Here is a 13,991-nt window from a genome sequence, read left to right on the forward strand (position 1 = left end):
TGTAAGAACAATATCTTTTTAGGCATTATTACTTTTAGTATACATGTTTCGATCTAAAGGAATGTACATAGCATAAGGTAGGCAATGTATCAGCTCAGGAAGCAGCCAGGCTAGCACGGACAAACCCTAACGAGATGGCACGGAAAATGCATCAGCAGGGGAAAAGGATAGGGGATCCATCCCGCCTCAGCTTGTTGTCAGAGAGATCAAGCTTGCTCATCTTCTCCTCGCACCACAGCAGCTGCTCCTTGCTGAGCTTCGCCATTCTCAGGACCCTCGACACAACTTTGATGTCGGTCAGGGCAAACAGCAGCTGCACTTCTTCCATTGTGGTTGGCCAGGTCTTGTTCTTCCATCCCTTTTTCTTCTTGAATAGCTCTTTCACCTTCACCTCCTTCTGCGGGTGCGGAGATAAGCATTAGCAAGCAAATAGTAGGTAGTATCATGCAAACACTTCAATCACACATACTTTGAAGGAAGCAACTGCCATATCCAGGCAAATGAGCTTCAAAAGTTTTATTTCATACTGGATTAACATCACAAGTTGGGCACATAAACTATTGGCATTTGTAACCTTATTAGGGCAACATTTATTAACTGGCTCCCTCCAAAACACCAGCCTCCCTGGCGCCACACAGTATAGGCTCGGCGCTAGCCCTAATTTTTTGCGAGAAGAGGTAAAACACGCAATTAATGAAAGGCTATTTAGGGAAATTACACACTAGTAGACCAAGGAAGCCATGCATGCTTATGATTAGTGCGATTTGCTCTCATATTAATTGGATGAACAAAGCAAGCACTAGTGCTTGTACTTCTGTGACTAGCACAATTAAAACATCTATTTATTACGTCTAACCTTGTCAAGAGAGGATTGAACTTGCTGGATAGAACTTCCAGTATGACCATGAACGCTCATGAGGACACTACTCCTTTTCTTGTCTTTCTTCAGGAAAAGACGGAAAGTTAAGATAGACTCCTCTAATAATTTGATGAGATCAGGTGCGAAAGTTGATGGTTCCATTTGGTCTTCAGCATTATCTTTCTTGTCTGCGACTGAATAGACAAAACAGAAATGGAAGCAATGACATCAAAATGATTATGGCAGTGATTATACAAACGCATGTAAAAAATAATGTACAAGCAGTGGTACTGATAGAAGGGTGCTCTAACTGCCTACCTCACCAAAGTTTATCCCCCAAAAACAAACATTATTCGAACTTAGAACAAACAGTTCCAAAATATAAGTTTATCCCCCAAGACAGGAAGCTTCTTTTCCAAACAAGGAACAAAGTCACAGAAAGAAAGAAAAAGCCCTTCAAGAGTTCATTGCACTGAGCCACTGAGTACTTGCTGCCTTACTGGATGGTCAGGGTAAACTCTGACAAAAGGATTTCGGTACAGGATTTTACACACTATACATTGCACATTACAGCGGTAAAGATCCATTGGTTATTTAGCAAAGTATTATGTGAGCAGAAAGTTTGTTTCAACTTTCAACTGACCTGTTAGCTGCATTTAGTTAATAAAATGTATACATGTACCAAGTCCTGCAGCCAGTCTAGACTGACAAAAAAAGTCGAAGTTATATGCAATCAATGAGGAAGTTCATTCCCAGGTATACTGACATTTCTTAAAATTTGCGAGTAGAATGCTCTTAAAACTTCTGTGCACCACTTCAGTCACAGGCTCGGCACATGCATGGACTTAATAGTAGGCAACATGTGGCTCTAGTAGGCAGCATGTGGCTCTTAAGCAATTATAGGGTTCAGGTGTTACCATCTTCAAAGAAATTGGTGATGTTATAAAACTGACTGGTGTTTTCCTTGGTTACATGAATGTGAAACAGAAAAGAACTCAGATTCAACATGGTACATCATTGACCATTAATAGTGGCACAGTGTACAGAAGATTTAATTGGCCTGTAGCATGTGCATTATGTGTAGGACATTCAATGAAAATCTATTTACTGTCCTATCCGCCTAGTGCTAGTTAAAAGGAATAACACTCCATATAACCTACAAAGGGGGACACTGGGACAGTCTGCATCTCATTTAATATGACAACCATGCTCCATGTGTGCAAACAAGATGCTTAGATCTACCACCTATTCTTCTACAACATAGTAAACCTTAACCATCTCCACCATGATTAAGACTGTAGAAGAAGCGAGACAAATATTGCCAATTAGATTATACTTGGGGGACATATTTCCAATAGAATAACACAAACTTAAGCGCTACTGCAAAGCTATACATATAACAAGTATCAATAGTAGGAACCATGTTACCTCACAATAGCGTGAGATTCAGCTCATGTTACATGTCACCTCATACTAGCAGAAAGTTTATCACACCATTTTTTAGGATATAACTTTCTAGACGGAAACGGTCCACAAAATGCAGCTTTGACCACTACATTCTGTTGTATTGATGTATAATCATAAAACATAAGATATTTTTAATATTACATTTTAAGACAAAATCTACACGTATTCCCGGGCAATACCACATGACAATATGATATTCATTTATTCATGAATCCAATGTAAATAGTTATACAGACTTTTTGATAACCAAATGCACCTACACTTGTTTTTAAACATAGGAGGCATTTGAAACAGAAAATATGAGGAGTTAGCTGAAACTCTGAAATGCAATTGTTGCCATCTATAATCTCAACTGTACCAATGAATGCATGCTTTAACCGTAATTGTCATTTCAGATATAAGTTATTGCCTGAAAATCCTGAAACGTACCGACTATGCCACAAATGCACGTCAGAAACAGTGTTAGATCATAAATTTATCTCAGATCAGAAATTTAAGGTATTCTCTATTCTTAGTTATTTACGTCTATCGAACTTATCTAAGAAAATATTATAAATGCACTCCCGATTTTATTTTAAATACACCATCCTGTTACACCTCAGTACCACATTTCATGTACTCTTGGGCAAGGGCAATTGAAACTACCAATGGGAAATACCAGTCTGTCTGATTGGATACAATGTACTGTCGTATTAAACAGTTAAAAATGTAATTAGATGGATGAGGAAAAGAACAAGTTGACCTGATATCAGATGTACCAGTAAGAATAAAGGTCCATCTTTCAGGTACATGAAAAATAAATAAACCACAAAAGCAAATAAATAAATACGCATGGGCGGCCTGCTGTGTTGCACGGGAGCATCCTACGACAAAGGATGCAGAAGTCTGTCAGATGACTGCATCACACTGTACAATATCTTGAATGCCACTAAACAAGGCAGTGGTACTTCTAGACCTGCAAATTAGGTAATGTATTGCGAAGATTTCAATGGCAACCCATGGTGTAGTTTGTACATCCAATCAGGGTGTGCGTTTATGGTTATTGGAGCTTGCTAAAAGATACTTAGATGGTATATCAGCAGGGTAAGTACAGTTTGATGGTTGCCACTGGGCAATCCAGCAGAATTCAGAACATAGGAACAAAAAACAAAAATCAACCAAGAAAATATAGTGGCTTTTGAATAAGGTCGCAGCGTGCCAATGCAAGTTGACTTAAAAACATATCAAGTACGTCTCCAAGAGGACTGAGTAAATTATACTTCCAACAGGAATCAATTTCAACGTCAAATGATAGGATACATTGTTTTAAAACATATAATAACTATAAACCAAAGTAACGTACCTTGAAAAGTGGGGACCTGAAGTAACTTTGAGAAGGAGCCCCGAGAACGTGCATATATTTCAACTCGTGAACCTTGCTCAAATGGCTCATTCTCAATAAATCTCTGCAACAGAACCTGGAACTCCTGAAATGCTTGAGCAGCACAGCTATAGGTGGTGGGGTTCTCAGGCTGTGCTGCGAGTATCAAACTCAGGTGCATGTAAGTACAATGAAGAGCCTCCCAGCTTAAGGAAACCTGTGCAACATATGCAGTCTCAAGTATTTGGTATGGGTCATCCTCGCTCTGCTGTTGCTGAAGACGCTCAGAATCCTCCTGGAGCTCATCCCGTTTTTTGAATGAGAGACTGCGAAATGTTGATGCCAATTTGGATGCTGATCTAGGTGACTTTTTTGAGATGTTGAATGACCCTGGGAATTTTGTTTATCAAACATTAGAAAGATCAAAGACATGGTTAATCAATTATCTGCACTCTATAGAATAGCCAAAAAAACAATATGATGAGATTTATATTACATGCATAGGAGAAGCAGTACTACACCAGAGAAAAAGACATGGAACCTTCAAGTCCCCAAAGAACAATCCAATAAGCAGTGGCATATGCAGAAGAGAAAACTAGTACAGAGAAAATATTGTGATTTATTGGCATTGCAAAGAGTTGTGGAAACACGACAAACTCTTCAAGCTCAAGGATCAAGACGACAAAAGTTATATGGTTTTAAGCTGAACCCAACTCAAAAAGGTGAAATCTGAGAAATCGGTCGCAACAAACTGCGGAAGACACATTACTTATTATTATTATTATACCAAATGAAACTGTCAATTACCATAAGAACCTACCTATTAATTATATGATCCTATATCTATGTATGTAGCATAACAGTAGTGATTTCTAGAATCTATCCCATGGAAACAATAATGCACGCAGCTGAATGGGCCAAATAATGTAGTTGAAACAAACGACAAGCGATAACCGAGAACTCTGTTCAAGACTAACATAGCAAGGGTTTATCAAGTCACACATTCAACTCAACATGCCAAAACTACATGAAACCATACAAGGGAGACTACAACTTGCTATAATTCTCACCTGCATCCTTCAAGACCTGCGTGAGCATCTTATCAAACGCCACCATTCTCTGACAGTACTTATCGTACAGCGAGTCAAACCCGGACAACGGGAACCCTTGACCCACGTCCGACTCCATCCACTCCCTCGAGCTACTCCCTTCCTCTTCCTCCTCCTCCCCTTCCCCATCCTCCTCGCCACCATTCTCCTCCTCGGGGATGAGCACCATGAAGTTGTTCTTCCTAATCTCCTTGAGCCTCCGCTTCACCTCGTTCGTGATGAAATCGTCATCCTCGTCGTCGTCCTCCTCTCCCCCACCCTCTAATCCCCCATTGGCCACACCAGCACCCGCACCTGCCGCCACCGCCTCAGGGTTCTCCTCCGAGACGTCACCCTCCGATGCCACATTCCCAGACCTCACGTCCTCTTCGCACTCCACGATCTCCTCCTCACCCTTGCCACCCTTCCAGCCCTTCCCAAACTTCTTGATCTTGAAGAAATCCATGAAGCCCGACCGAAGCTCCTAACACCCCCCCCCCCCCCCCCCTCCAGAAGCCAAACAGCACTAAACAAAAAGAAGGATTCGCTCCTTTCCTCGGCCCAAGGGCGGAGGACCCGTAGGGCAAGGTAGGGCGGCCGCCCTACCTTGATTTTTGCCTCAGTTACGAATTGGGGAAGATTAAGGAGATGCAACGGGAAGCTAAAGGGCGGGATCTGTTCGTGGGGTGATGGGAGGAGAAACGGTCGGGAACGAGAGAATTGCAGGGGAGATAGATATCTGCGGTGGAGGCGCTCGCACGAGGAGGAAGACGAGCGACCGAGCGAGGGGGCTGGGGCGCTCGGCAGCGGTGGCGGCGCTCGCTCGAGGAGGAAGACAAGCTACGTGGTTGGGCCGTCGGGGCGCTCGGCAGCGGGATGGGCCAGGGCAGGGAGGGGGGCGAAGGGAGGTTTAGGGAGTCGGCGAGGTTTGGGTCGTTGGAACACCGGGGGCGCCGACTACCGTTTTGGCTTGGCTCGAAAATTTCATTTTAACCTGCGGTTAAGAGAGGGGTTTCGAATGGGATGATGCTTTGAGAAAGGGGAGGGAACCGAAGTGCATCGGACACCGCGCAGAGAGGGGTGTGCGACGCCTGTCGTCTGGGTCTCCGCGATTATGATACCCCTGCAGGTGGGGCCCGTCTCGTGCGGTGATCGAGAGAGCGTGCAGTGGTTTTAGTAGTAACAGAGGACTCCCACGATACAGCTCATTTTTTTTTAGTATCTGCACCCGGCCAATAACTATCCACATCTATTATTATTAATCTAATATAAGTGGTTAGGCACTAGAAACGAGAGTTGATTTGGTCTAAGTGCACAAATCTATACGAGGTATATTTTGGAATAAAGGGAGTAGTAGTGTAGGCCTAATTGGAGCCTGGACGGCTAGTTCCCCGGCCTGATGCAGATAAAAGGCCTCGCCGCATTTTCATTTCACCCGTGCGTTATGTGAACTCCACGATGAAAGGCCCAGGCCCGTTCACGGCGACCAGATCTCCCTGTGCCAACCTCGTTGCGTGTGCCAACAATAGCATATACGCGCCCACAACGAGCCTAATCCTCTTTCGGCCCACGGAAATTGTGGTCCACGAACTCGTAGAGCAACACCCGCTTGGCCCACTAAAAAAATGGTTCGAATCAAGATGACATCAGTATACGAGTGTCCGTGACCACGTGGCAAAAGTGGTTAGCAATTAAAAATGTAATCGGGAGTATGCGTGCCAGAAAAAGGTCGATTTCATTTTTATGTAAATTTATTAAAAAATGTTCATAAAGTCTATGTAAAAATATTCCTATGAAGCAAAATTAAATAATATATTATTCCATCGCTCATGAAAATGTTTTAGAAAATTCGTTTCACAAACAAAAAATGCCCATTACAACAGAATATAATGTCCGTATATACGAGTTTGAGCGGGAATATGGTGATTAGGGTTCCGAACGAACAAAACTTTATTATGAGAAAATCATGCCACAAGACATTACCTTAACTTGGCACGCAAAAATAGTTTAACCTATCACTTGTAAATGATGCATCCTATTTTTTTAAACTTGCCATACATGAACATACTTAATAGGAAACACATTTTAATCTAACACGTGACTACTCACCATAGAGTGGGGTTCAGGGTTTGGGGTAGCCCTAAACCCGGTAGTGCCATGACTTCAGGAATTTTCCTTTCCCCGAGCAGGCTTGGGAATTCCGACGACGCATGTTGCACGCATGTACTTGAAGAGTCGTGATCTTATCATTTGTCGGAACTACTTCTCATTTTTGTTCACGCCACACGCTATTGTTGGACAAGGCACGCCACCACGGGAACCTGGTTTCCGCAACCACGTCACATCAAAAGGGTTCATATAATTTCTTGGTACCTGCACTTTGCTGGAAAAAAGACGTAATCACCGTGCTGCTATGTGAAGGATTATAACTTTACGACATGGTTTGAACCAAACATATTCAAAATGGTACAAGGACATGGTAATAACAAGTCCATGATTTACATGAACCAAACATATTTCCACTTACCAAGCCATGGGTTTCGTGATGAAATTTCCTTCTTTAGTCTTTACTACCCCTGGACCTAGAGTATTAATCAAGCTTTACTATTTTATCCTCTCGAAAGATAAACGAGATTCCGAGCTAGTGACAACCTTCCTTTTTTAACTTTCTCCCGTACGTCCAACACACGACGAAGTCAAACTTCGAGGCACCACGGTAGAAAGACAAGCAAGCACTGCACATGTCGGCACTTTTACTTGTCCGAACACAAAACGTATAGCCTGTCTCGAAGTCAAGAAAGTTGTTGTTCTACCTCGTCAAAAAAGAATAAAATCCACGAGAAGATGTGTTTGAACACCGAACCACTGACCAATGCATCCTCTTCTTCTTCTGTACGGAGAGGGGATAAAAACACTGCACTGCCCACAGCATTCGCTCAAAATTTCTACTGAATGGCGAGATATGCGATGGGCCCCGATGCTTAAAACGGAACCTAAATGCCAACGAACTCGTTGTATTCATCAGTCCTCAAGTACCAGATCATGCCACCTTTAATTCCCACGCGCTGCCCATCGCTGTACGATTGCCATCGGAGGGTCAGCACGGCTTTTATGAGGTCGGGGCTCGGTGCCGATGGACGGTGGTAGTTGGCATTCCTTACCCGTCCTGTCCCTGCAGCTAATTATTTTTCTCATAACTTATGAGAAAAATATACTTATGAGTCATAAGTATATTTCCTTTTCTTTTTGCAGCAGCAGCAGCGATTTAACAATGGAGAAGGTAATCTTCGCGTGCTACTGCGCTCCTAACAAAGCGGAGAAGAGAGATCTTTGCATGCTCTCCATGGCAAATAACAACAAGAGAAAATTGCTCCCATTTTTGCAAAGTAGTAATTAGACTAACATGCACAAGAAGGAAGAATTGGAGGACAACGCTAGCACGGCCACGTGTCCTGGACGGTATCCAAAAAATCCACCCGGACAAGGACGTGCTTGGGCAGGGACTCTCCCACGTCACGGCACGGCGTCCCCCGCTGCCCGCCACGTGGGGCGCGCGTTCTCCCCGAAGGAAGGAAAGATGTGCTGTGCCGCGACACGATTAGGCGTGTACGATGGTGTGCAGGATAACAAGCCTTCTCTTCTCTGATTAAGTGATGATTTTTTCAAAAAAAATATTTAGACAAAGATAAAACAAATTTATTATTGTATAACATTTATTTAATTAATTTTATTCAACTAAACATTAATTTTAAAATAAAACACTAAGAGATAACCGACCTGTTTTGCTAATTGAAGAGATAACAAGCCTTCTTTCTTTTTAATTAAGAGATGATTTTTTTTTAAAAAAATGATAAAACAAAGATAAAACAAATTTACCGTTGTATTAGATTTCACCTTTTCTTAGCATTTATTTAGTTAATTTTATTCAACTAAACATTAATTTTAAAATAAAAACTAAAAAATAATCCATTGCACATGTTTTGCTAATTGACGTGGAACGACTGAGACGAGACAAGACATGTACATGCCCTTTACACGAACGGAGCGCACGAGCCGTGCACCTCTCCTCTCTTCTCTCTTCTGCTGCTGCTACTTACCCAACTCGTCCCTCCCTACCTCGCGGTCGCGGGCGTCGATAGAACCCAAGGCAAGCGCGGTACGGCTGGATTCATTGATTGGTTGATTCGGATTTGGATTTGGCTGGATTCGAATCTTGCTGAGGCGGCGGCGGGGAGGATGAGGATCTCGAGGCTCGTCGCGGTGGCGGTTCTGGTGATCGCCGCCGTGGTGGCCGGCGCGGCCGCGGAGGAGGTGGCCGTGGTGGACGACTCCGTCGGGGCGGGGGAGATCGCCGCCGCGGGGGCCAAGGAGGCGGCGGCGCTCAGGGCGGAGCTGGCGCAGCTCAGGGAGAAGATCTCCGAGTTAGGTCAGTCCGGTGCCCTGTTTCTCGGTTCGAAAATCCATCTTCAAAGATTTCTATTTTGTGAGGGTGAGGGGATTGGCGTTGATACTGGATTCGTGCGCGGGAACCTGGACTGGCTGGGTTAATCTGTCGTCACGCTTCACCGGATTGACGGTGGAACGAGGGGGTTTACTAGGAGTTAGTGTTAGGGGAATTCGACGCGATGAGGTAAGATTTGGTGACAAAGCTGCCCGGGATTCTGTGTCAGCTACGAGTTTAGTGTCTACGTGGTGAGTTGGTCGGTGGTTAATTTGAGGTGCCCCTGGTTTCACAGGGCTTAACGGATCAAATTGGCTTGTTGCGGCTGTTTTTTTACCCCGGTGGTTACTGTGCTGATTTTGATCCGTCGTATGGTGCATCCTTGTGAGCAATTCTGACCAAATTTGCATACTTTCTGCCTGGTTCAGCAGAAGCCTGCAGTTTCCCCCCTTTATCTGTGAATGTTGTTTTACTGTACAAAAGTTGCTTTTTTGGGATGATTGTTTGACTTTAGTGATTGGATATGTACAGTCGTGCTTTTGCTGGTGAGGTGATTTTTTTTATTCTTAAAATTCTCCATATTTTTTCCCCATGGAATTCACTTCAAAAATCAGCACCTTGGTTGAAACATAGGCAAAACTACTTACATGAGTTTGGCATGCCAGATTAGCTGATTTCAGCAAAAAGCTGGGCTTGTTGGCAATTATACAATTTGCACAAGATGAATTTGAACGTCATGTTCCTTCCAGTAAGATGAGTCTGATTGTCTGCATACTACAGAGTCAGGCATCGCAGGGAGATCCCAGGAACTGAAGAGCAAGGATGATGCCATCACGAAGCTGGAGAAGGCCATTGCGGAAAAGTCACAGAAGATTGCTACTCTGCAGAGCGAGATCACATCTCTCCAGGTATGGGTTATGATAGATATACGAAGATTCCTCTCAAGCATTAGAGAGTAGTATATCTGATACATTAATTTGTGTTCTTAAAAATATTGCTGACTTCTTTCTGCTCCATGTACAGAAAAAGGGGTCTGTAGCTGCTGAGGAGCAGGCAGGCAAGGCCATTGCCCGGGCTGTTGAGCTTGAGAAACAGGTATACAAGATGAAAGCTAAAGAATAATTATGATTTGTCATTATGAGTTTGTGGTTTCTTATCTTTGCTATTCTAGGTTGACAAGCTCAATAAGGAGATTGAAGCACAAAGTAGCCAGAGAGTAGCACTTGAGGCTAGAGCTAACAAGGAGGAGAAGAAAGTGCAAGATTTGAACTCAAAGCTTGAGTCAGTAAGTGCAATCCTAGTCTTTAGTTTCTGGACAAGAAAGTAATTGTTAATTTTATTAGGGTCATATATTCCTGTAAAACAACATAAACCTATCGTCTCTACAATCGCATTATGGTCAATATCTCTCATATGTAACACTGGTGTTATATATTTTGAGTGGTATCTGTATTTTCTCTTCTCTTCATTATTCATGAACTCATGACAATGTAAATAATTGTTTAGTGAAGTCTATTGAAATTGGCATATTTTCGTTAACTTCACCAAAAGTTGTATCAATTTATGCAGCTTTGTCAAGTGATTATGTGTTCCATATATTGAACACTACGCCTTAAAGTCAAAAGTCCAAATTTAGTTTTGAGATTTAGTTTCTAAAGCTATTGAAGGTCCATGTGATGACTAGCCATTGAACTGAAATGGATGACGATCGAACTATTCTTATTTCTGAATTTTATCCTTGCTAGCTCCAAAAGGCAAGTGGGGAGCAAAAACGTGCAATCCAGAAGACGGAGCGTGCTCTTAAAGTTGCTGAGGTTTGCAATATGTTTTAGACGAGTAACTATTAGTGTACTTCCTTATGGTTGTTCTGCGATCATTTTATTCCATATTTATTCTCATCTGTAGGAGGAATTGATGAGGCTGCAACTAGAAGCAACAACTAAGTCACACCAGCTGACAGCGGTAATCATATATCCTACAATCACAGCTGCTAGTAACATTATTCACCAGCTCGTGTGTGCTGGCTTGCGCACGCCTGTTTTTTTTTTCTAGGCCAAGTTACATTTGGAACCTGTTTGTGATGACTAATTCACTTTTGTTAAACTCAGCTTTCATTAGAAAGAACTCACAAATTAGGGTCAGGAAAAAGATTATATATAGATTGTAAATGTGGTTATGGTTCCCCATAACAATAGTAACTGTTGATCTACAAAGATACTGCTTTCTGACAACACGGTAGTTGGTTGTATTATCTGTCTTGAATCAGGAGAACTTCAACAGAACTTAGCTTGCACAATAGCTACATGGCTTAAGAATGCATCTGGACATTATTTGTTGTGTGGCATTTCAGTAGTCTTGTGAAATTTCTGATGGTTAGCTGGTACAATTTGTTCTACGCTATGTAGGAAATGTGCATATCATGATTCTGATACCCACAATTTCTTCTGGACATGCTTTCAAAGTTAGATGATTCTGTTCTGGTTGTGGGCACAGAAAATAATGTATGATGTCGTCTTTTTTCTCAGGTACATGGAGCATGGTTGCCACCTTGGTTAGTGGCACATTCTGCTCGCTATGTGGTAAGATGGAACCACAAGATATGCATCTCTGCCATTTGTTTACCCACACTCATCAGTGCTACGATCATCTTGTGTAGGATGTGGTCTCAGGTCACTGGAATGAACATGGAAAACCTGCCATGGAGAGTCTTTTGCAGAAGGTAGCTCTTAATGACATAGTTTGTTTTACTTCAATTCCAAGATGTGATGTTTAAATGAAGTCAGTCATTTATGCATGTCTGCATATCAAATTTCTTCAGGCATCAGAAAAATCAGCACATGCAAAGAAATGGGCCGAACCACATATCGAGACTGCTAAGATGGTAAGCATCATTGGATCCATGCATTTTACTCCATAATTCATCTTGCACTGACATTATAAGTATTTTTGCTTGAAGAAATTGGTTCCTGTTAAGGAAAAGTTGGCCGTGCTCAAGAAAAACGCAGAACCTTATGTGGAAAAGGTGTCTACAAAATCATTCGAGGTTTATGAGGCATCGAGGGATACTGTTACACCTCATGTTGTAAAGTTCAAAGCATTTGCTGATCCCTACTTCCAGGTATTGTTGGTTGGTTATGGTAATTGCTGTTATTATGGTAGCTATATGCAACCATTGATGTGTAATCAATTTGACTGTTGATTTAGGAGGCAAAGAAGTTCTCTAAACCTTACATTGATCAAGTTGCTGAGGTCACTAAGCCACATGTTGAGAAAGTTAGAACTACTCTTAAACCTTATACTAAAAGAGCAGTTCATGCGTATGGAACATTTCTTGAGTCTGCAACTACATATCATCGTCAGGTTTGTGGCCATTTTCCTCTTTCATTCATATTATATGCCAGCTTCTATCCATGTCACAATTTACGTATCAAATATCAATCTCTGTTAGCTCCGCTCCCTCCTTCTGTGCCCTAGCTGCGGCCAGCCACACCTTAATCTAAGCATGGAGCTCATGGTTGCATGCTTTCTCTGAAGAAGAAAGATAAACTAAACATCTTCCAAAAATGAAAACAATCTACTAAACATCTGAACCTCGTAGAAAAATTCAAAAACGAAATCCAACTCTGGTGCTCCTGCTTCGTTTAGCCTTACCTCTACTCTGTAGTTGTAGCATGCTGGGGTAGCTGCATGCACTCACCACTGGATGTGCCCTTAGTTGGTCACCATTAGTTCTGTTGTTTAACTTGTCTAACTTCTTCGGCATAATGGCCTAAAGAGGGTGACCCACTGGTGCAATGGCTTGGTTGGTTAAGTTTGAGAAAATCTCAAAAGCTTTCCTTTTGTAGGCTCAAGCAAGCATCTCGGATCACCTGCACCAACATGAGGTAACAAAATCACTTGCGACGAAGGAGTTGGTTTGGTTCCTGGTAAGCACTCTTGGAAAACAATCAGAAACGCCAACTCAGTAGCCATCTAAGAAGCAGCCATTTATTTACAGGCTTCTGCTTTGCTGGCTTTACCTGTCTTTGTTATATACAGGCTTCTAGTAGAAACCTTCTGGTATGTTTGTTCAATTTTTGCAGCTAATATCAATTGTACTTGTTAATTCTCCGACCTCGTGTGAACTGATACGATCTGTAAATCGCTATGAAACCTTCTCTTGATGCAGCACCAAAAAGCAGAAGAAATCCTCTCGCGATGGCAATGGAAACCATGGCAACAGGAGACACAAGCGCCGACATGCTGAGAAGTAAATTAGTTTCTACTGCTATGTAGGGTTGCAGGTACTGTTTCTCTCTCCATCAGTGTTGGAACCTGAACTATTCTGAGCCTCTGGATTCTTTTGCTGAGACTAATTCTGGCTATAAATCAAACACTTATACCAGGGTTGATGCGTTGACGGATTTATGTTGAAATCCAGATCTTTATGCAAAATTCAGACTGTTCTTCCCTGGGGCTGTTATCCCAAGCCACGGTGGAAGGATGTTTGTGGATCATGGGTTAACCCGGACTTGGAATACGCTGTACACCACCAGATTTTCCGTTTCCTTTTTTGCCCTTGTTTGTATGAACTAGTTTTCAGCAGTGGCCTTTTCAGCAGTGGCCTTGTGTATCTGCATTCTGCCGAGGTTTATGGGCTTAAACCTCAGTGTTTGTTTAATTGCTTACTGTAACTTTTGTCAATGCGCTTGAGTTTGTTTGTGGCGCGGTTTTATTTTTGTGCTCACTATAAAATTTCTCTCAAGTTTATGGAATTGTATGCATATATACATAGTA

At 42.3% G+C, this 13,991-nt stretch overlaps 2 protein-coding genes across 3 annotated transcripts; one reads left to right on the plus strand and one right to left on the minus strand.

Moving 5' to 3' along the window:
- Positions 1–5,716, minus strand: LOC100832570. Its single transcript, XM_003574737.4, has 4 exons — positions 4,757–5,716; positions 3,669–4,076; positions 857–1,053; positions 1–397 (listed from the first exon to the last, which is right to left on the minus strand). Exons 1-4 carry the CDS (start codon positions 5,238–5,240, stop codon positions 152–154), a joined length of 1,335 nt encoding a protein of 444 aa, XP_003574785.1. The 5' UTR covers positions 5,241–5,716; the 3' UTR covers positions 1–151.
- A 3,078-nt stretch (positions 5,717–8,794) lies between these two features.
- LOC100832879 lies at positions 8,795–13,991 on the plus strand. 2 transcript variants are annotated; one of them, XM_003574738.4, is made up of 15 exons: positions 8,795–9,200; positions 9,996–10,123; positions 10,239–10,310; positions 10,387–10,500; positions 10,961–11,029; positions 11,121–11,177; positions 11,741–11,794; positions 11,872–11,934; positions 12,034–12,096; positions 12,172–12,333; positions 12,420–12,575; positions 13,061–13,141; positions 13,213–13,274; positions 13,384–13,498; positions 13,601–13,991. In XM_003574738.4, exons 1-14 carry the CDS (start codon positions 9,011–9,013, stop codon positions 13,466–13,468), a joined length of 1,356 nt encoding a protein of 451 aa, XP_003574786.1. In that variant the 5' UTR covers positions 8,795–9,010; the 3' UTR covers positions 13,469–13,498; positions 13,601–13,991. The 2 variants fall into 2 exon arrangements, with proteins under 2 accessions (XP_003574786.1, XP_024317770.1); XM_024462002.1 differs by lacking the exon at positions 13,213–13,274.

This window comes from Brachypodium distachyon, chromosome 3 (assembly GCF_000005505.3).
Source record: "Brachypodium distachyon strain Bd21 chromosome 3, Brachypodium_distachyon_v3.0, whole genome shotgun sequence".
NCBI lineage: Eukaryota > Viridiplantae > Streptophyta > Magnoliopsida > Poales > Poaceae > Brachypodium > Brachypodium distachyon.

Coding starts and splice junctions, on each gene's coding strand:
- LOC100832879 (XM_003574738.4), top strand. CDS start 9,011: ATGAGGATCTCGAGGCTCGTCGCGGTGGCGGTTCTGGTGATCGCCGCC. Junction 11,795..11,871: donor CACATTCTGCTCGCTATGTG/GTAAGATGGAAC, acceptor CATCTTGTGTAG/GATGTGGTCTCAGGTCACTG. Junction 12,576..13,060: donor CAACTACATATCATCGTCAG/GTTTGTGGCCAT, acceptor TTCCTTTTGTAG/GCTCAAGCAAGCATCTCGGA.
- LOC100832570 (XM_003574737.4), bottom strand. CDS start 5,240: ATGGATTTCTTCAAGATCAAGAAGTTTGGGAAGGGCTGGAAGGGTGGC. Junction 4,077..4,756: donor GCAGGTCTTGAAGGATGCAG/GTGAGAATTATA, acceptor CAAAATTCCCAG/GGTCATTCAACATCTCAAAA. Junction 398..856: donor TTCAATCCTCTCTTGACAAG/GTTAGACGTAAT, acceptor CCGCACCCGCAG/AAGGAGGTGAAGGTGAAAGA.